The following is a 22,214-nucleotide window of genomic DNA, read 5'->3' as shown; positions in this document are numbered from 1 at the left end:
TTGATGATTTGAAGAAGATGAAGTTTATGTAGAGGGAGACGAAGGAATGAGAGAGACTGGCGTGCTTTGTGGCATGCAGCTCCGGTGGTTACAGATGAAATCCTCTCGGTCTTCCAGCTGCTGCAGCTTCACATCTTTATAAAATATGGATTTGATGTCTAACAGGAACAGTTTGTTCAGTTGCTTGAAAAAAAAAAATCTAAAACCTGGTCCTGAGGAGTTTCTGTAGATGTAGAGAGATGCTAAAAAAACAAAAAATAAAAACCCATCGATGGGGTTAGATTGATTGGTTGATTCATTCTAAGTTGCTTACAGGTGTGAAAGTGAGTGCCAATGGTTGTCTGTCTCTTTGTGTTAGCCTTGCATCATATTGGTGACCTGTCCAGGGTGTACCCTGACCCTGTGGTAGCTGGGATAGACTCCAGCCCCTCTATGACTCCGATAAGGATACATGGAAGAGAATGGATGTTGGATGGATGGATGGATGGATGGAGACTCCTTCACTGGGACAGTGAAATCCTGCAGACCACCTGGCTGGTGTCCCTGATGTCTATGAAATGCTAACGGTTAAAAATGTGAAACTCCTCTTGAAAATTGAACTAAAGTTGCAGTTAACGCATTTATGCAGCATTTAAATAGATTAAAATGTCAATCATGTATATTTAATCTCTGTAATATTCTGGATATCTCTAATTGAGCTATTTGTAAGTATCAGAGCTGTTTCTTATATTCAGTAACTTTGTAATATGCTGTATTATTTAATTTAATTCAGTCTGTTGCTGTTCTTATCGTCTTCGAGCACCTGTAACCACATCATTTCCTTATGGATTAATAAAGTATTCTGATTCTGATAACAGAAAGAGTTTTTTGTAGCTTCTCTCTGGTCAAAACTGGTTGTGATACAATGGCAAAAACTGAACTGTAGACGTGTGAATGTTGATATTGATCCACAAAGATTAGAGATCTTTAGAGATCGAAGATCAAATCGTCTTTACAAAGGTAGAAACAGAGATCAGAATGAAACACATTTATCTGTTTTTCTTTTTAAAAGACAACTAACAGCAGCATGACTGTGGACAGACGTGCACAGGCTGAAACACGAGTTATTTAAATTTCACTTCTGTTTCATTTGTGGCACGCTGAACTTACAGACTCAGGAATGCTGCTTGATTAATGTCAAGTCAATTATTCCAGTAGGAAAAATGGAGGTTTCTTGTTATTCTTTCTATCAAACAACTTGCTTAAAAATGTGTTTATATCATTTTATTTGACATTTTATTCGATGCAGAGATTGTAGAAAGTAACTCCGGAATAAGGAATCATTCTTATTAGAAACTAATGAAACAAAGATGTAACTCAAGCCGACATCATGGTAAAGTCCAACTATGATTGGACGTCATGAAAAGACCAGCAGCTGACGGTTAATCAACGTCTAAATGTTTGATGGCAAAAACAGAAAAAAGTTCATTGAATTGACTGAAACATATTTGTATATGAATTAAAAGAGAGAAAAAGGCTACACTGCAGTCATACGGTAAATATTTTAGTCAGAAGATTATTCATCTGTCTCATGTTCATGTTGTGCTTTATTTTTTTTCTACTCTTTTGTCCTTCTGTGGTCAAATTGGGTGTGTTCCTGGGATTTGGTGGCATCACTGAAGGTTACTTGGCAGGAGCTTCAGTTTTTGTTGTGTCTGTTTAAACATGATAGATTGCATAAAAATGGTTGCTTTAAAAAAAAACAACCCTCAGCCCTCGAGGTTGCTGCTTGCTAAATGTGAGCTGTGCAGCTTCTTCTTCCACTCGTGTTGCACTGAGAGCAAACTACACAATCCCATTCCCTGCTATAAACTCTCACTGTTCCTCAGTCTGAGTGTAGCTCTTCTCCCCCTGCATATGTTTGATTTATGAAATCCAACGTCGTTTCACCACATGGCACACCTTTGACTGCCACATTCATTGTATCGTCCATTTGTGTTAACATTAAGCTCTTAGTTAACATAAATGATTCATGAGCCTCCTCCCTGTGTCTCCTCTCTGCCGTGATGCTTCACAGTCAGGTCCCGAGCCTTCAGCATCTTCAGAAGAATCTTGTTCACACCTGCAGACTCACATCAGCACACTCGTACATGGATATGTGTGAGCTTTTCTCTAAGTCTTACAGATTAGCCTTCTCTATTAAGGACAGATCCGTCACTTTCAGGAGTTCCTCAAAGGATTCTTTCCACTGCTTGTCAGTTATCCCTGGTCAGTGCATGCAAATCATCTTCTCACTCAAAACAGCCAGGACTGATTCTGCCCTGAAGCTCTGCTCCCCTCTTAACCTCAGTGTGGAAGATGTACACCTGACCACATCCTGGTCCTCAGGTGTTTTGGTGCTTCAAAAATGCCAATTTAATGTTTACCACCCACATATGACAGCATCCGCCCCTCGGGCCACTTGTTTTTCTTACTACTGCCACGTAGTGTGAATCCCAACCTTGATACCTCCGGAAAGGCAGTCCAGCTGCTCTCCAAGGGTTTGTTTCCAGAGTGCGGAGACGAATTACACCCAGTTGGCATCACGTTTTTTCCCCAGAGAGATGATGTCCATGGAACCAGTTTTACAATAGCAACCAAACCAAGCTCTCTGCCCATTCCTCTAGCAACCACAATGCCTCACGAGCCAAGGTTCAAGACCAGGTCTGAGTATGAGGACACATTCGTATCCTTACTTCAGGTAAAGCACTGTTACCGTAAAACAGTGTAATGTTTTGTCTGCGTGTTTTCTTACCATTGAAGTTGACGGTTCTAATGTAGTTCAGCAGCACTTGTCCCTCCACAGGGTCCATGTTGTTGCAGACTCCGGAGCTGCCGGGACACATATCCTGGTGCATGTTGTGCAGAGCGTGAGCCATGGCGTAGACCGCATCGATCACAAACTGAACCTTTCCTTCCTGCTCGTAGAGCGAGTCCCGTCCGATCCTCTCGTCACCTGCAGGAACACACACTGTGTCATATAATGGGAAACTACTCGATAAGTTGACTCACAGCTGGTCCCAGACGCCCTTCAGGTGTAGCCACACCTGTACATTTCTTCTTATCGGGGTCCAGTTTGATTCCAGGCCGGGTCAGTTTACATCTGAAATCGTCTTCCCAGAACTCAGCAAACCAGATGTTCCTGCGGTTGTTCTCCAGGGAGCGAGTCATGAAGTACTGATCAAACCCTGCACAACAAAAGTATAACACGCATAAAACACAAACAGCATCGAGTCTGAAAACGTCCAGATGAATCAACTTTTTGGGATTCCAGCCTGTTGCGTTTTTGTTTTCTTGGTTTTACCGTCAATCGAAGCCCGCTTTGGCAGGATGGTGACTGCACCCTCGGCAACATCCTCCAGCTCAGTGACCGGTGAGCTTTTTGCACCCCAGCTGTCTGACCCCACAAACAGGAAGTGGCCCGTCAGGTTAGCACGTTTTGCTGCCTCAAGGACACGCCTACCAGAAAGAGACAGAAAGAATCAGACAGTAAGTGATGTGACAACACATGAGGATGAGTCCGCTGCCATTGCTACTCCTCAGCCTCTGAGCAGACACACATATGGTATCGATTTCAAAGTCGCCTCATTCCCCAGAAAACTTGACCTCTGACCTTGAGGTCAAGGTCAAAGAGATTGAAACTCATCTGAGTTTTTAATAGATGCAACTATGGTATTAATTTGAAAATTCTGACTTCCTTCTTGAGTTATCGCATTAACAAGATTTTCAGAACACTTCGAATTCCATCAACCTTAAACGGTTGAGAAGTAAAATAAAATCAGTTAAACCTGAGAAAAGTTCCAATAAGTTCTTCATATTATGACAATGTTGTAAAATATCTGCTGGTGGTTTTTGGAGGTCACTGGTTTTTCATAGTGTCTAATCACCTGCACTGCTGGTCAAAACTCCTGATCTGGACTAAACGTAAAAGGATTAATGGACTTAGTTGTGGTCAGGTTGGGTTTTTTGTTAAACAGACTTCTAGGACCGCCCACTTTCATCTGTGCAATATTGCCAAAATCAGCAACATCTGGTCTCAAAGTGCTGATGAAAAACTAGTTCATGCATTTGTTTCTAAGCTGGACTATTGTAAGTCTTTATTATCCGGTTGCTCTAAAAGCTCCATGAAAAGCCTTCAGTGGACACAAAAAGCTGCAGTGATTACTGAAAGGGACTAGAAATGGAGAACATATGTGTCCCATATTGGCTTCTGCTCATTGGCTCCCTGTTAAATCGTTTTCCTCACATACAAAGTTTCATGATCAGGCTCCATTGTGTCTCAAAGACTTCAAAGTGTCATATTATACCAAAAGAACGCTTCGCTTTTAGACTGCAGGCTTACTTATGGTTCTTTAGAGTTTCAATAAGGAAAATGGGAGGCAGCGCCTTCAGCTATCAGTGGAGCCAGCTCTCAGTTTGGGTTTTATTAAAGGTTAAAGTAAGTGCTGAATCAGCTGAAGCATCCCTTATTTAAGCTCCCATAGGATTGTTGAACCTTCCTATAATGTCACCAGAAATGGCTGCCCCTGGTGTGTTGGAGATCTCTTCTTGTTACAAAGGAGTTCTTCCTTCCCACTGTTGCCAAATGCTTTCTCACTGGGGATTGTGTAATTGTAGTTCTCTCTTTAATACTTCATGGTCTTTACCATACAGTGAGACAGTTATGAAACGGACCTTGTTGTGAACTGTTGCTACATAAATAAAAAGGGGATTTCTACAAAGTGATGTTTGTGTGTTTGTGTTTACTTGATGTCATCCTCATTGGCAAAAATGATCACGCCTCTGGCATTACTCGTCTCCATCAGACGTTTGATGATCTTGTCAAACTCTCCAGCTGTTGGCTCGCGAGGAATCTTCACCGACTGAGCGATACACACCCCACCTGACATAAAAAGAAAGATGTTACCAAGAGATGGACAGATCAAGAAAAACACGCAAGTTGAAAGAAAGCTCTGTGTACCAGCCTCTCTGGAGATCTGCATGAAGGCGTCGACTCCGCTCTCTCCATAGTTACCCTCCGAGGCCAGGGTGGACACGTAGTTCCAGCCCATGGCTTTGACGATGTCCAGCATGGCCTGAGCCTGGTATGAGTCCGGAGGAACCACCCTGGAGAAGTAGTCGTACCGGTTGTTATCACTGAGCTCCGGAGCTGTGGATGCATAGCTCACCTGAGGGATCTGAGAGACAATCATCCAACAGGTGACAGGTTTAAACAGAATCTGATCAAAGACGCGTCCTTTATCCTGACAGTCAGCGCTCAGGTTAAATTAAACACACTGGTCAGACTGGAGACACTGCTGGAGTTTAACAGGCCCGGAACACAATACGCACACACGCACGCACATAGAGGATTAATGTTGTGTAACAGCTGAGCAGAATGTGTGTCAGAGCCTCAATAAACAGAATAACAATCACATTAACGCACAACACTGCGCCTGTGTGTATGTGTGTGTGTCTGTGAGCAAAATAATGAAGGTCTTCACATTAATGAGAGCAGACCTCGTTATGACAGCCATCATCATCATCAGGGAGAATCCTCAGTGGAGCGAAACAGACATGAACTGAGTCTCACTTTACAGCCTTCACTTTTATCTCTGCACTTAATTTATGTCAACAGTGAGCACCTAGGAACGCTCCATGGCACCATCAACCCCCCACCAACTCTCTGTGACATCACCTAGCAGGGGTGCAGGTCTGTGCTCAGGTGATCGGGTCCTCTCAGCTTTCGGTTCTCTATAAAAGAAGGCGTTAACGCAGATAACGCTGCTTGCAGCTAATTGACCAGTTTGCTAAATTTGGTAGCTATGGCTCATGGGATCCATTGGGTTATAATTGTAAGGTTGGTGGTTTGACACTTGGCTGTTCTAGTATACATGCAGCAGTGTCTCTGAGCACGACACCCATCCCAAATCATGAGCTTAAAGTACGTAAATGGAGAAAATGGCTTTCAGTGCACTTTCCATTCATCGGTCAAAACATAACAGTCATGATTTAATACAGATGGGGCTCCATATGTGCCAGAAGCTGAAGTTTGTAATGTGTGATTACGTGTATTCTGCTGGGGTTTGCTTTAAAATTCAGCTGCTGAAAATATACCCGAGACACGTGTGTGTGGTTCACGGACACTCAGTCAGGAGTGTAAACCCGGTTCTAGACTGAACCTTCAAACCCGGCTCTGAACGCTCAAAAACCCTTTAAAAATCTGACCTAATTTGAGGACACACATCTTCACAAAAACGCACACAGAGAGCACCCGTAACAGAGTCATTAAAAGCTTTCATTAGAGTCAGTCAGTCATCCAGACACAAAGTGTCTGTTTAAAACATTAATCCACCAACCAGACGGCTTCATCCATTCACTGTCTGCCCTACTGTACCTGTCTGTCTCTAAGAGTGTATGTTAAACCAGATTAGCCATCCTTATATATATATACACAATCCATAAGAAGTTATGGGTTGTATAGAAAACATGGGCGTGATCGTCGTGACATCACCTACTAGGTTGTAAAATCAATGCCGTTGCTGTCTGGGTTGTTATGAAAGAGGGGCGGATCTGACTGAGAAACCAAACAATACTGCACAATCATCTGAAAGCATACCTTTGAACCCAATGCCCTTTCATGTTTTTCTAACAAGAGCCACTGCCTGCTGACCACAAAGCTCTTATAAGGAGGGCAGTTTTAAGATAGTGGTGTCTTCACCATCCACACCTAGAAGATACGTACATATTGTATATGCATGGGTCTGTGGGTGAAATTTGTCTGTGGCATCTGCAAAAAGCACCATTACAACACACATGCACAATCAACCTACACTTGACTGCTCTTAGTTTTGCACCCAAAATGGGAAACCTGAACTATAGATACTGAAAATGAAAGCCAGACACCACATTTAATTATTATAATACAGTCACTCTTGATATATGACAGAGAGCGGCGATCTAAAGTGTACTCCTACATAAGTCGATTAAGTTGATGCAGCCCCTTTGAAACCAAAAGAAACAACTCAGAGAAATTGTACAATTCAAAAATGCTAATCTATAGAAGTTGTGGTGGCGGGTATACTCATATTCATCATTAAGAAACCAAGAACAACTTCAGGCTTCTTTTTAACACAAAAGGGTCACAGCTCTGTTGAGCCTTGTAATCCTTTAGTTCTCATATTAAATACTTTATGAAGTTCTATATAAATAAAGGCTGTGGTTCGTTTTTTGATCTTCAGCTGCTTCCTGCAGATGGCCCAGATACATCACCAAGCACAGATGCTTGCTTCTAAACCAACCTCAATATTCCATCCAAACCCGGCTCGGGTGTGAAATTTATGGTTTTGAGGGGTTTTGTTGTTAACTCAGTTTCCCTGGGTCTTCCCTGTTGTAGTTTTGTGTCTTATTTTGAAATAAATATTTACACATTACCATAGTGACCAGAGAGCACTAAGGGGCAGAGAGGAGGGTGTTACTCTCAATGTTGTCGGTGCATTTCAGGAGGACGTTGCTAATAAAGTTACACAATTACAAACAGAATTTATTATTATATTTAAAAAAAATACCACAGTTTATGTTTTGGTCGTATCATTTTATTTTGTTGCATTTATCCACAACACCTAAAGGCCGGTGGTGGAAATATTGTCTGACATTAAACCGTCCGTGGCACAAAAAAGTTTGGGGACGGCTGGGCTGCATATATAAACCTTTAACTTTGAGCCTTTTAGCTGATATCCAGCCTCTAACGCTGACAGCCTCTAACTATCTCCTCAAAGACTCACACATGGACTCGTCTCCATATTTGTCCTGCTGGATCTCAGTCCTGCATTTAGTTCATGTTAATGAAGAATGATGCAAACAGGCTTCTGTGATAGAGCCGGTACTTTTTAAACTTTACAGGTCAAAGTCTGGGTCACGGTCTTATCGTCAGCGCTGAATGAGGTTACTGAGATCCATCCATAAGGTTATGCTTCAATATTGCCCAGACTGCTGGGGGGCTTCTTATAATGCACTCACCACCTCAACCAACTCTGCTGTCTTTTGCTCTCCCTGCATTTATGTGTTATTAATAACTATTGAATATCATTAACTTTGCGTTTTTGGTCTCCTGTAGTTTGTGCTTTGTCACTGCTATTCTTACACCTCCTCGTACTGGTATCATCGGCTCCTGGGCTAAATCAACAATGTGTGTTATTATTATTTTGTTTGTTGTCTCCCTATGATCTTTTCTAAGTGTGCTCGAGGCGGCTTCCTGTTAAAAGGGTGTTTTATTCTCCCTCATGTTGCTAATAGGAGAACAGTTGGCCTTCTCTCTATAGAGTGAGTCCAAGGGTTTTTATCTTGAAATAGAAACTGCTTTGAATGGATCAGTGCTGTATAAATAATAAATAAAGAATGAACTTGAAAAAAACAAATCTAATTCTGCACGTGTTTTTCAGACCACCATACAAATGAACACACATTTTAATTTCACTTACATGAAGAATTTATGTCGTTCAAAAATGAAATAAATAAACCATGAAGTAAAATAAAAAATAAACTAACAAATTCTCAACTTTCTAAACAATTTTTTGTTGTAAATGATGATCTAATATAAAATAAACTGAACTTCATTCTACACCTGATTTAACTCACACTGCTGTGTTCTTGTTTCATTATGCAATGGCATTATCCCTTTGTTAACTGTGCAGAGTCTAATCTGACTGGGAAATTATACTTATTGTTTTGTAATTGTAATCTAACAAACAATAAGGTCTCCATTTTTGGATTTACCAGATTTAATCTGACCAACAATGTTGGGATTTTGCCCAGCTTTTGTGTTTGAACTCCTTCCCCTCCACAGTTGCTTTTCAAAAATTATTTTCTATAAATTCAAACTGCTCAAGAATATCCACCAAGAAGCTCTTTAACATCCAAATGATGCCAGTGATACATATACTCCAATAGCCACTCTATTTCTTGTTCATTACCTTACTTTAAAGGGATCCCAGTCCATATGTGCACCAGTCTCCAGCACCAGTGTATGTTTATGAAGTCTTTTTGCAACCCCATGTAATCTAAAACAAGACATTTGATGTATTTTGCTCTGTGTGGAGTAAATACTGAGTAATCTCTCAGTTTTTAGTTCAATACTTCACAACCTCCAGTTATTTTAACCATCTTTAGGGCTAACTCGCTATAATCTCTATATTCATGCTGTATAAAGACAGGTGTGCTCTTACTTCAAAAAGCCGCAGGATGTTGGCCACCATGATCGACACAGAGCTGGCTGATGCTCCGATCACTCCCACCACCCTCTCCGGCTTTCGGATGATGGGCGGCTCGCCATTGGAGCAGCGAATGTCGGATGTGTCTTTCTGGATAAGAGCCTGAACAAAGGTGAGTGACTGTTCCAGAGCGTAGGTGTCTCTGGAGCAGGTGTCCAGGATCCGGGCCCCAAGTGTGATATTTGGCAGCAGCTCAGGGTCGCTGTTAATCTGGTCCAGAGCGTACAGCATGGCCTCCATGCGGTGGATCCCCTTTTCCTTCTTTAGCTCCCCACAATTTACACCATGGGGTCCGCGGGCATGGATGGGGAACAGCCCGCCCAGAGTGATGTCACCTGGTATCTTTATGGAGTGGGGGTGGAAGTGCTGGTGAGAAGCGCTCACCTGGACCACCTGTCCACCAGTCCAGAGGCAGAGAGATAGCAGGAGGCGGGGCCACAGATGATATTGGTAGAAAGTGCAGAAGAAGACATGAAGGTAATGAAGATGACGATGATGGCAGAGGGGGAGAGAGGATAGGGCAGGGCCTGATGATGTCATACTGAGGTGATGTTCAGAACTGAGCTTTCATCCTGCTGTGGAAACCTAAGGAGACAAGAAACAGTCAGTGGTGTCAGTAACTCCACTACGACTCAAAGATTGTCCTGGTTTTTGTGAAGAAAATAAGACCTGGGTTGATCTAATATAGCCTGAAAATGATCAGAACTGTTGCATAATAATCATAACTCATTAGACTGGTTCTCTGTGTAGGCATACAGAGGCAATATTTCACTACATTAGGAAAAAATGTGTCTAGTTCAGAGTCAGAAGAATCAGCTTGTGTGGGTTTGATAATGGCCAACAGGATGGCGTGAACTTTATTTCAGCTCCATGATGGAAATTAACAAAATGAAATAAATTTGATACAATTTGTGTTTGCTGTGCTATCACATATCACCACAAAAATGTGATAAGCAAAATACAAACAGAAACTGGCACAGGTCCTCAAATGGCTGCTTCATTAAACGGTCAGAGCCAAACTCTGCGAGGCTGTGAAAGGACAAGCGCACAGTTTAGCTTTTAGGGGCATTTTGAGGCTACAGTCAAACCCACAGTTGCTTCACACACTCAGTTCGCCAGATTTATTACTTCCTCTTTGATGATCACAGCAGTTTTCAGCTGTGCTAACATTTTAAAGAGATAAACTTTATTAGCAATCACAGTTCCAGTGGAACAGAGGAAAAGCTGGCTCTGTTCTTCTTCTTCCACCTGCTCTCTTTTGGGGTCACCACAGCAGATCATCTACCTCCACTGCACCCTCTAAACCATCCCCTCAACACTCTGCATGTCCTCTTTCACTGCATCCATGAATCTTCTCTGTGCTCCTCCTTTTCCCCTGCCCGGCAGCTTCATATTCAGCATCCTTTATCCAATATATCTGCTCCTCTGCACATGTCCAAACCTTCTCAACCTCATGTCTCTAACTTTGCCTCCAAACCGCTGAGCTGTCTTTTGCACCTTGCACCACCTCTTATCCTTTTGTCAGTGTCACTGTCTCCAAACCTCCGTTAGAAATAATAAACTATCTAATGATGAATGACTCCAATAATCACTGCCATTTAACACACTACTAATCAAATTAAAGTTGAATCAGATAAAATGCTCCAAATCTCTAAGCTCTACTGTACTCTTTATTTTTTGCTCCTTCAGCAGTTTGACACATCGTACGTGGCAGATGAAAGCACCAGAGAAGACCAAAGATAAGCTTAATTGCATGTTTCAAACTCACCATAAAAAAAAGAAAAACCGCTTTTTACACAAATTAAACAAAAGTGCGAGCCATGTTAACGAGACTCCAGCTTCACTCAGATCTTTTCCTCCTCCTTCCTTCTTGATTTTCCCAGAGGAACACTTCCTGATTAGATTAGCAGTCTAGTAATGATCAGATGATGTATTCTCACTAAGCACTCCCTGGTAAAGCATTATCTCTATATTCATGGAAAAATTTTGTTTCCTAGTACTGAAAAAAAATGCAGACTTAACCTTTTTTACTTTTGAGTGAAAGTCAGAAACTTATGTCTGTGCTGAATTTAATTAAGGATGTTGGATCCATCAGCAGCTCAGTTTGTTCTTGAAGTAGAAAGTCAGTTTGATATGTGTCATATTTTAATCTTAAATTAAGATTTTATTAACAGGATCATCCAGTGAGCCTGGTGGTTACTGAAGAGCAGCGAGAGCCTGTTATCAGTGAGCCGGAGGGGCTTTCAACAGAATGAGTCTTCAAAGAGGAAGATGGAAGTCCTGAAAAAATGATCTGCAGCGTGTGAGGCAAGAAGCATCTCTCAGCTCAACATCCTCCAAAAATTCAATATTATTGAAAAAAGCAATCTAAAGTTTAACAGTAATAGAGCGACCATCAGAACATAGACATTAATCACTTTCATGTATCTATTTATTGATCAGTTAAGTCACAAATATATTGATCAGATGAGTTCAGCTCATTGAATGTTTACACAGCCAAATGCGTGCTGCACATCACATTCACTCCTCCCCGGAGGTTAATCAGTTATCTGGGTTTAAAAGAAAAATAACCCTCACAGTTGACCATTACATAAAAGCAGCTTGTTTTCCGTGTTCGCCTGATAGTCCTGCTGTATCGTGGACTGGTTTCATTCACTGGTTCTGCTGGAATCATTTTCTCTGACTGGTTTTCCTTCACCAGGTTCTGCACTCACCGCAGCGGGATCCCTCTCCTCGCGGTCCGAGCTCAGTCCCGAACCCGCTCCGCCTGCAGGTCCGCAGACAGCCGCCGCTCCTCTCCGGTAAACTCTCCGCTGGTCCCGGCGACTGAGTCAAACTCCGGTTCACCTCCTGCTGCTCCTCCAATCAGCGGACTGAATATCCCGTCTGTCTCTCCACCTGCCTGTCTGTCTGTCTAATTAAAACATGCACACTAACGCTCGGCGTGCACTGGTTTTACCATCCTTATGAGGACTGGGCTGAGGACTTCCCTGCAGCGCGAGGACCACGTTTTGCTCGCTGCTGTTTGAAGGTTTCCGCAAATCAGGTTGAATCATGTTAATGAGGGTCTTTGCGAGCACACAACGAGAAAGTAGGTGTGTGTGTTCCGTGAACATGTTTTTACTTTATTATTAGCTTTTTAATTTAGCCCAGTGATTATTTTAGAGTCGATCTCTGAAGGTCAGGTGTGACAAAAAGTACAATTTTACTTATATAGGACATTTCAAGGTAAATATAAAATGCTTCACAACAAAAAAGTTACCTATAAACAAGTTTAAAAGAATGATATTGAGTAATTTTTTATAAACAGACTGAATCCACCGATCTCAGGCTGAGAGATGGGGGTGATTCACCGTCCATACGGAGCTCTACAACTAAAAACCAGATTCTTAAAGTGGACTCTGAAGCTAATGAGGAGGTTTTACGAAGACAAATGAACAATGAACAACAGCAATCCAGGGGTGATGAAATAAAAGCATTAACATTTTTAAGTGAGTGAACATCTGTAGTGAAAGCCGAGGTTTCTGAAAAGGACCTGCAGTTTCCTTTAGCTTAGGCACAAATCTGTGCTGAAGGACTTCTGTTTGGTCTTCACTAAGCTGGAGAAACCAGTAACCACCCTACTTTTAATAAAGCATAGGCATATCCAATTTCTGTAACTCAGAAACATCTCTGGGCAGCAGTTATAAGAAATGCCCTGAAAAGTGCCCAAAATGTACCAAGCTGACCCTTTGTTTACCGACAGCCACCACTGCTGGCTTCCGTCACTTCTGAGTGTTTACCTGCTCAGGTGTCGGACAGGTGTTCAGTGTTTACCTCCTGATGTTTAAACCCACTTTGATCTTCCTGTGTGTAGTGATAACAACATCTGTTGCTAGGGAACATCTGCCTGTAAATATTCAGTGTCAAAAACAATAATAATAACAAAAAAGTTCGGAATGACAAAAACTTCTTTGAAATTATTTCAGTTTATTTCTGCAGCTGCCAATCATGTCAGCAGAAGTGCATCATGGGAGATGGTGTTTATTTATTAGTTGCCCTTTCTCTCCTTACTTCTGTGTGGAAAATCCACACACTGAAGAAGCTTTTTTCAGCTGCTCCCTTATTCACAACGGCACAGCAGGCAGCTCGACATGTTTTAATTTGCTAGATTTGTATTTATGTCAGATGTCCTACCTGAAGTAACCCCAACAGGCTTTGTGTGTGGACCCTCCCATGAGAAAAGACAGACTGTATATAAAAGATGGACACCGGGCATTGCTGTTAGCGTCTGGATTTTGAAGCCATAACCACGAGTGCCTCCAGAATTTTTTTCATATGGGGGCCACTAAAAATATTGAGATGGCGCACCAAAAACAGAACAGTGCAGGGACACAACGAAGGAAGGGACGACGGGAAATCGTGAAGGCATGACAAAAGAATTGTATACAGTTAATTCAAAATGATACACAATATTTCAACTCACTGTGAAGTGTCTTCCTGTCTCTTGTGCTCATGTTTAAAATAACCAAGACTGGACAGTCTTGTAAATTTTGGGGGGCGGCCAGTGGCCCCCCTGGCCCCCCTTGGTGGCGACCCTGGCCATAACATTTGTCCAAAAATGGCTGGATCTGAAAGGTGCTTCATCAATGAAGTTCATTATTTTAATTGTTGCTGTCACAATAATAAAAGAAAAGAATAAATCCATTTCATGTCAAAAAACTTTATCTTAATTGCCCCTCAGGGATAAATAAAGTTTTTTTGACTTTGACTTGACCTAAATGAAATTTAAACTCAACAGGTGAAAATTCCAGACACGATTTCTACAAGCAGTCATGAAGCTCTCCATTGTGGCTTGATGCTTATAGTCATCAGTCAGTAAGAAGCTTTAACACATCAATCCTCTTGTTTTCCATCAGTGAAAAGCGAGGACATCCCAAAGCTCGCCGCTGTATTTCTACCCCACCCCTTAATTAAGCGACCCTTAGGCACTCTAAACAGAATCACACTCATCATGGACTGAGAAGGTGGACTGGAAACGAGCCAGTGTTTCTGCCTATTTCCAGCAGAAGAAAAGCTTGAACACAACAGTAATGTGTGTTGCACCTGAGGGTAAGACAAGATCGTCTCAGTAGAAACAACAGAAACAATGTTTTAATAAACTAAATGAATCCAGATGTGTCTGTAGTGCTAATCTCCCTCTATAAATATTGACATATCTAAATATGAAGAATATGCAAGCAAGAGGGCCACCCTCTAACCTCTGACCCCTGCTCTTCTGCAGAGCAGCTTCTCTAAACGCAGAAGTATTCAGCATCTGCTCGGGAAAGTCAGGGATGAACGGCGCAGACAGGAGGAGCCACTGACTGATAACCAGTTCTGTGTCTCCACCTGCTGGACTCAAACTGAACTTTATTTAAACAGGAACCTCCTGTGTGAACACAGCAGTGTCATTAAATCCACACAAGACAAATGCTCAATCAGCCTCTTCTTACTGGACAGTTTCCCAATAATCAGCTGCTTGTGTCTTTTGGCTCAGCAGCTGATTGGTCAGTGTCCATTCGAGGCCGTTTGCTGTGCGCCATTTCTGATTGATCGGCATCTCTGAAGCCTTCGGGGGTGATCTGGTATTGCACCATGGTTTCCACGTGACATGGAGACTTAAAGATGGTCGCCAGACGCCGCGACCCTTCCCACTGTAGGAGGAGCCTGATTGTAGGGGCGTGGCCCCAACACTCCCCAAGGGCAGGGACAATGTGCGATTGGCCGTCCCGGATCCGGGTCGTCATCTGGTTGGTGATTACCACTGCAATGTTATGGTTTATTGCCATGGTGATTAGCTGCTGGCCGACGCCATTAAGGAGGTGTGTCCTTTGTGAAAGCTCGTCAAAGAGCAGGCGGAAAGGAAATGCCACACTGTCGATCACCAGGAGGCGGATCTTTGGATGCTGGGACAGGAAGTCAGGAAGTAGATGGAGCTCAGCTAGCAGCTCCACATAGTCATGGCAACGCACCTGAGTGAGGCGAGATAGAGAGCCAATCAGAATTTTAGAAGTTTGCAGATGCATAGTGACATCACTGCATACATCACTTAGTAGACATTACCAAGAAGATGTTGGACAGGATGGTCTCCACGGTGAAGGTCTCCATGGCGGCTCGTTGCTCATCGTCCTCAGCCAATAAGGAGCAGTGTCTAACGGCGGCTGCTGCGATGTCGGTGACCCTCTGAAGCAGGAAGCTGCCCACTGTGTCAATAAACATCACCTGACCTTCGACCCCCCCGAAGCACTGAGGCACCTGAACATCCACCGCCAGCTGCAGACTGAAAGGGCGACATCATCACTCACTTTACTGATCCACATCACGGTGACTAATTTTCCTCGACTGTTTTCCTCACGCCATCATCACAGCTCCAAAACATCTGTAAGGTTATAGATGATGGTGTGTGTGTGTGTGTGTGTGTGTGTGTGTGTGTGTGTGTGTGTGTGTATTTCTTACCACAGCTGCGTTTTTCCGATTCCCGGAACTCCACAGACTTCCGTTATTTTCCCGACAGGGATTCCTCCTCCGAGACATTCGTCTAGCTGAGAGGAGAATGTCACGATGCTCCTTAACTCCTCCTCCTTCTGCAGGAGCTCCAGAGCGGTCAGAGATGCTGAGATGTCACCACTTCCGCCTCCTCCTCCTCCACCTTTCACAGCCTTCAGCACCTCCACAGCCTCCTCTTCGCTCAGGCCGGTCTCTGAAATGAAACTCCTCGATAAATCTCACGTACTTGTTTTCTTCCAAAGGCTCAGCTGTGTTTCACATAAAAAGCAGCCTGATGTTTATTGTGATGAAGAACGTGACTCAGTTCAGTGTCAGTGTTTTGAGCACCTTCCTGTCCATAAGTCTGCATTTCAGCAGAATATAAAAGGTAAACAAACAAACAGCTTTCAGCCATCCCTGCTCCTTATTACAAACGGTCTTCTCAGAGGCTATGAGAAAACCATGAGTTACCAGGACGCTGTGAACCTGTTTTAGCTGTGATTTTTACTGCTGCAGGGCTTTAAAAGACAGACGAGCTAAAATGTGACACATTTTGACCGGAGTTTTTGGGAACTGTGGGGGGAAATGGAGCGGTACCTTTGCTAAGCTTGTCCGGTTTGAAGTCCAATAGGTCCGCGGTGAGCTGGAAACCAGCACTACCCAGTTTCAGCCTCACAGCCTGGCTCAGAGGCAAACTGGACACCGGTCTCTGCATCTCCGCTGCTAAACGCTAACAGCTTCAAAGCAACCCGCCGTCACCGGCGTGCGTTTCACACGCGAAAACAAAAACTTACATCCGGATTGAATTTCAAAATAAGAGCCGTTTGACTTCCTTCAGCTGTTAATGATCTCTTGTTTCACTTTTTGAAAAAATAAATAAATCTAATATTGGTCCTGAATTTGGGATCCTCCTGTTTGCAGCATTTCTCGCCAGGTTTCCTGAAGGTTCGATGACTGAGTGCAGAACATGGTTCCTGGGATTTATTAAACTGAAAAAACAAGGTGGAAGAAATACAGCTTAGATTAAAGTTTGTAGAGAAAAACACTGCAGGATTTTTAGACTCATGAACCGCCAATGTCCTAAAGATGGAGCTGCGCTAGAATTCAACATCATATTGTTTTTAAGAAATATTTTACAAAGTCGAGAAATGATTTTTCAGACTCTTTATTTAAGTAAATATCATAATCTACAGAAGTAACAGTACATGAAGTTCAGCATGTGAAAATACTTTATAACTAATTATTCAGAATCATATCCATGGCACTAATGAATCAGACATACTAGTCCATTAATGTGTATACCACTTTAATGTTGTAATTGAGAAGTTTTTCATTATTTCTGTACTGCCACGCAGCGATGGCTATAATAATACAGCAGAACGTAGTAGTAAAATAACAGGTAATACCTAAAGCTTTAATAAAAATGCTATGGAGTTTAAGGTACATTTTGCCCACCTCCCCCAGCTTTGACATCATTTCACACAATAAATAAATAAATAAATAAATAAATAAATAAATAAATAAATCTGATTAAAAAATTGTTTCAACAAATAAACTGCTGGGGAAAGACAAAATTTTTTCCTTTATGAAAGAAGATTATACAACGCCCACCTAATGTTTTATTTTGAAGGCATAACCGGAAGTCAACTGTCAGCTGATCTTTGTTAGTGCGACGCTCTGTTTCGTCAATCACATGCGACGGTTTGCGCACGTGAAACATAACTGTGACAGAAGTTCGTCAAAGAAACCTAAAGTAAGCATTTATTGTGAGTTTTAAGTGTTTTAGTTTGAAAAAGTCTGCACGCGGAAGTTATTCTGGGTCCAGTTTTGCTGCTCTCGCGATTATCTCTTCAGTCTGAGTCACGTGCAAACACGTTTTGTTTTATAGAGATGGAGAGAAGAGAGGAAGACGAGGACACGAAGGCGCTTGCTCAGACTGAAGATGAAGAAGAACAAGACGAGGAGGAGAAGCGGGAAGATGGTGATTTTGATGATGATGAGGAGGAGGAGGAGGGAGCTGCTGCAGACAGAAGAGATGATGAGGATAAAGATGTTGGTGACAAAGACGCTGTTGAGGTAAAAGAGAAGAAGAAGAAGGTAAAGAACGTATTTCAGGACAGGAAGTGCGTCCCTGGAATCATCTACCTGGGTCATATTCCTCCGAGGTTCCGCCCCAAACAGCTGAGGAACCTGCTATCAGTGTACGGAGAGATCGGACGCATATTTCTACAGCCTGAAGGTACAAGTACTACCAGAATACACACAGATATTACTACCACAGTATAACACAGACAGTATGTGGTGCAGATATACTCATTCGATACACACACAACACTAACGAATGAACGAAAACAAACTGTACCTGGATCAGTAATCTAGAGTACCAGCTCTCTGTGCTTTCTGGGTGTTTCTGGGAGTGATGGAATTTAAAAAAAATGAAACAAGGGTCACTGTTTCATTTTTCACAGTTTATGTCCATCCATCTATGCATTTTCTTCCGCTTATCCGGGGTCGGGTTGCAGGGGCAGCAGCCCGAGCTGAGAAGCCCAGATCTCCCTCTCCCCAGCCATCTCCTCCAGCTTATCCGGGGGAACACCAAGGCGTTCCCAGGCCAGCCGAGAGATATAATCTCTCCAGCGTGTCCTGGGTCTGCCCTGGGGCCTCCGTCCGGTGGGACATGCCTGGAAAACCTCGCCCAGGGGGCATCCTTGTCAGATGCCCAAACCACCTCAACTGGCTCCTTTCAGTGTGGAGGAGCAGCGGCTCTACTCTGAGCCCCTCCCGAATGGCCGAACTTCTCACCCTATCTCTAAGGGAGAGACCAGCCACCCTTCGGAGGAAACTCATTTCCGCCGCTTGTATTCGCGATCTCGTTCTTTCGGTTTATGTCCTGAAAAAAAAAAATACACAATTAAAAGCTTCTCCTGGATATAAAAATTCCAGAGGGTCCAGTCCAAAAATGCCTTTTTTTGATTAACCTACAGACAGGCAGTGCTCTGAACTCTCAGACTTAAACCTTGTGTGGATGCCTTTTGTTATGGAGCGATACTAAATGTTTAAAGCAGAATTTTTCAGCGAGTGTCTGCATTCTGCTTGTTTTTTGGTTCTGTTTCCCCTCGAGGGGTTATTTTATACGAAATAAAACACTCCACGAAACGCACTCGAGCTGTAATTTTACAGTCAATGGTTTTATATCACATGTGGGCAAGAGTCAGCCTTCAGAACATCTCACTTCAGCCCACAACATCCTAAAAGGAAAACAGAACTCCTCCTCCAGAAATCAATAAGAGGCAGCGTTAAGCCAAGATGTCCCGAACTGCAACGGGTCTGTACTGCTCTATAACTCGACTCCAGATTTACCGCTGACCTGATCATCCCAACAAAAGATCTTTAACTAACAAAGATGTTAGGGCCTTGGGAGGCTTACTGAAATAAAAATAAATAGAGGAAATATCCTTACTTCTAGTCTGTTTGGTGACATCTTTATTAAACATTATTTAAACTCTTAACGGATGTATTTATTGAGACCTTGGATGTCTATAAGACTGAGTCAGCTGCTTTCAAAAAGGTTTGTTTTTATTGAAATATAGGAAACATAACATGTTTAAAATTTTTACGATAAATATTCTAAATTTATCACCAAAAAAGTTTAAGGGACCTAATCTGTGTTGAGAAAATGTACACTCAAAGATCAAATGAGTGACAAATTAAAAAACCTGAATCAGTGGGTCTGATGTGGAGTTGGAGAACGTGGCTACCAGTTTTGTGGGTCCACCTGTCCTGTTGGGGGACAGGTAAAGTTCTGAGAGGCTAACCTGATCCTGTGATGGTACGTTTCAGCCATGTTAAACACTTGATCTCACACGTCAGCGCCACTGCATGAACAGCAAGTGAGGAAAAGTGAAGCTTTCACCATAGCCCCTCAGATATTTATCACCTGTTAATGTTCGATGTGCTCATCTTGCAGACAGACAGGTGAGGAAACGGAAGAAGAAGGCTGGGCTGCGGAGGTGTGACTTCACAGAAGGATGGGTGGAGTTCAGAGATAAACGTGTGGCTAAGAAAGTGGCGGCGTCGCTCCACAACACGCCGATGGGAACCAGGAAACGCCAGCGCTTCTCCTCTGACCTGTGGTGCATGAAGGTAGGTCTCTTCTTCCCTATTAATGCACACCGGTTACGCTGAAAATGCAGACAGACAGTTGTTTAATGTCATCATAGTGTCAAATAATTTGTCCCTACTGCTTACCTGTGTCCGCAGTACCTGCACAGGTTCCAGTGGATTCACCTGAGTGAGCGGCTGGCCTACGAGCAGACGGTCCTAAACCAGAGGCTCAGGACTGAAGTTTCACAGGCGAAGAGAGAAACAAACTTCTACCTGAACAACGTGGAGAAGAGCGCTCACCTGGACAAGCTGAGAAAGAAGAGGCAGAGAGACGGAGAGCAGGTAAATGCTGAAGCACGAGCTGAAGCGACGAATGTTAGCCCTGCTCAGGCAGAGACGCACGTTCGCTCTAAAACTGTTTGTCATCGTCAGGTGGAAGAGAAGACGTGGGACTTCACTCAGCGCCAGACGGAGGAGGAGATCCAGATGAAGAAGAAGAGGAAGAAGGACTCTGTTTTGCAGAAGCACCTGGACAAGGCCCGCCTCATGGAGCAGAAGAGCCAATCGAATGTCTCGCTTCTGACCAAAATTTTCAACTCCAAACCGTCACAATGACAACAGAGAGATGCTTCATGAACTCCTGGACCAATGTTTCCATAGAAAGTGTAGATTCCTTTCCCCAACCAATCAAAGGCCAGTTTTGGCAGGGGAGGGGGCGGAGCAAAGGGAGTGGAGGAGAGCCAATATGGAGGAGTCATTCCACTTCCTTTTCAGCTCATTGTATAGAAATTGTTGTGATTAACTTACAGGTACAGAAGAGGGCGCCCAGTGAAGCTAATGGCAGTGCCGCTAACATGTCTGAGCTGAAATACACAACACTTATATTTAGATTTTATTAAAGCAAAGTTGAGTTTGCTCATAAGATGCTAGCATTCTGCTAAAACATGCTGATTGGTCTGTCACCTCGAAGCACGTTTCCCAGTGATGACTCCCAACAGGCGTTACAAGCTTAGTTTAACCAGAGCAGGAAGTTTCCATGTGTGGATCCGGGCTGCTGACAGAAATTCTCTGATACTCACTTCAGCAGAATGTGGTGCTGCGAGGTCTCTTAAACCTTCAGAAAGATATTTGACTGCAGTCGAAGATCCACAGGGCCTCATATGGTACACGCTACCCTGTGAGTGTCCACTGAGAGTCTGGAGTGGGAGTTCTGGATTATATTAAAATATTTTTGGAAAGATTCAATATTTTTTCTTCACGTGTTATTTTATGTTAATGTTTGTGCGCTGTTCCAGCGATGCAGTGTTGGTGAGCAGACATTTCTGCCTGGGTATCTTTTCGGGATCAGCTCACATGTCATCAGGCTTGAGGACAGAAGCTGGGGTCATTTCTGAGAGAAGAAAATCACTGGGGACAAATTCTGTGGGCTGGATCTGCTGATCACTGGAGAATTACTATTCAAAGGTCTTGAGCCACTCCTGGTTTCTTGATATTTTGTTAGGAAATTGGGAAACAGTTTGAATAAACTCATGGGTTCATGAGCATGAAATTCGATATTTGATATGACGCCTTTATTTTTTCACCACAGCCTTCAGGAATAGTTTTCCAAAGTTGTTCTTTGGATGTCGGCTGCCTTTTGTTCTCTGTGACGATGATCCCACACTGCTTCAGTGATGATGAGGTGTGGGCTCTGGGGAGGCCGATCCATGACTGATTGTGTTTTTATATGCAGCTTTTACTGCATTGGCAGTATGTTTGCAATCACTGTCATGTTCAAAAATGAAGTTGTTGCTAATTAGACCCCACAGATGGTATTTTATGTATCAAAAGATGTTGATACTCTTCTGCATTCATAATTCCATCAGTTTTGACAAAATCTCCAATAACACTGAAGTCCAAACCCACATGATGACAGAGGCTGTTTTATAGATGGCTGCAGACACTCACTCTCTCCTGACCTCCTCCATACGTATTGATGACTACTTAAACCAAACTCTGTACAACCTGAGGCAGGATTTTTGAGTCATGTTCCTTTGTAGCCACCCTTCCACTGATACCATTTGTGATGAGGCTTCAGTGATGAGTGGATCAACTCAAAGACCAGACATGTGTCAGGGCTTTTTTTCCTGTTTCTTAAAGGACATTACTCCACGTGTCCAGTTACTCTCCACATTATGTCAAGATATGGACATAACAGCGAATCAGCTTGCTGGTCTAACAGTCATGTTTGGTCATTTTTTATAGATTGAAAAGCAATGAACGAACAAATTATGTGTTTGTGACGAGCTACTAACAAAGTGATTATTTAACTTTTTATTTAGTAAAAGTATAAAAAAT

At 42.9% G+C, this 22,214-nt stretch overlaps 3 protein-coding genes across 4 annotated transcripts in view; 1 reads left to right on the top strand and 2 right to left on the bottom strand.

Moving 5' to 3' along the window:
- The window catches only part of grm6a (glutamate receptor, metabotropic 6a), a 33,320-nt gene extending 21,171 nt beyond the window's left edge, over positions 1 to 12,149 (bottom strand). The window contains exons 1-7 of the mRNA XM_085258984.1: positions 11,981 to 12,149; positions 9,222 to 9,851; positions 4,979 to 5,195; positions 4,765 to 4,900; positions 3,323 to 3,477; positions 3,066 to 3,206; positions 2,774 to 2,974 (exon numbers count right to left, since the gene is read on the bottom strand). Coding sequence (XP_085115110.1) covers positions 2,774 to 2,974; positions 3,066 to 3,206; positions 3,323 to 3,477; positions 4,765 to 4,900; positions 4,979 to 5,195; positions 9,222 to 9,806 — 1,435 coding nt within the window. The 5' untranslated portion in view covers positions 9,807 to 9,851; positions 11,981 to 12,149. The remainder of the gene's footprint in view (positions 1 to 2,773; positions 2,975 to 3,065; positions 3,207 to 3,322; positions 3,478 to 4,764; positions 4,901 to 4,978; positions 5,196 to 9,221; positions 9,852 to 11,980) is intronic.
- A 2,609-nt stretch (positions 12,150 to 14,758) lies between these two features.
- On the bottom strand, positions 14,759 to 15,647 carry rad51c (RAD51 paralog C). Its single transcript, XM_085261021.1, has 3 exons — positions 15,643 to 15,647; positions 15,351 to 15,567; positions 14,759 to 15,259 (listed from the first exon to the last, which is right to left on the bottom strand). The coding sequence occupies exons 1-3, from the start codon at positions 15,645 to 15,647 to the stop codon at positions 14,759 to 14,761; spliced, it is 723 nt and encodes a 240-aa protein (XP_085117147.1).
- Positions 15,449 to 21,429, top strand: abt1 (activator of basal transcription 1). Of its 2 annotated transcripts, XM_085261077.1 has the most exons (6): positions 15,449 to 15,611; positions 15,749 to 16,161; positions 17,662 to 18,012; positions 19,741 to 19,916; positions 20,034 to 20,219; positions 20,310 to 21,429. In XM_085261077.1, exons 2-6 carry the CDS (start codon positions 15,849 to 15,851, stop codon positions 20,490 to 20,492), a joined length of 1,209 nt encoding a protein of 402 aa, XP_085117203.1. In that variant the 5' UTR covers positions 15,449 to 15,611; positions 15,749 to 15,848; the 3' UTR covers positions 20,493 to 21,429. The 2 variants fall into 2 exon arrangements, with proteins under 2 accessions (XP_085117203.1, XP_085117204.1); XM_085261078.1 differs by lacking the exons at positions 15,449 to 15,611; positions 15,749 to 16,161 and adding an exon at positions 17,391 to 17,526.
- The last annotated feature ends 785 nt before the right edge of the window (positions 21,430 to 22,214 follow it).

This window comes from Mchenga conophoros, linkage group LG20, assembly GCF_057382185.1.
Source record: "Mchenga conophoros isolate Kocher_MC1m ecotype Shallow Benthic linkage group LG20, M_conophoros_male_GT1.1, whole genome shotgun sequence".
Lineage (NCBI taxonomy): Eukaryota > Metazoa > Chordata > Actinopteri > Cichliformes > Cichlidae > Mchenga > Mchenga conophoros.
The sequence above is the reverse complement of the archived record's forward strand: the minus strand, read 5'-3'. Positions and strand labels throughout refer to the sequence as shown.

Coding starts and splice junctions, on each gene's coding strand:
- rad51c (XM_085261021.1), bottom strand. Junction 15,260..15,350: donor TCCTGTCCAACATCTTCTTG/GTAATGTCTACT, acceptor CGCCTCACTCAG/GTGCGTTGCCATGACTATGT.
- abt1 (XM_085261077.1), top strand. CDS start 15,849: ATGCTCCTTAACTCCTCCTCCTTCTGCAGGAGCTCCAGAGCGGTCAGA. Junction 19,917..20,033: donor CTGACCTGTGGTGCATGAAG/GTAGGTCTCTTC, acceptor CTGTGTCCGCAG/TACCTGCACAGGTTCCAGTG. Junction 20,220..20,309: donor GGCAGAGAGACGGAGAGCAG/GTAAATGCTGAA, acceptor TGTCATCGTCAG/GTGGAAGAGAAGACGTGGGA.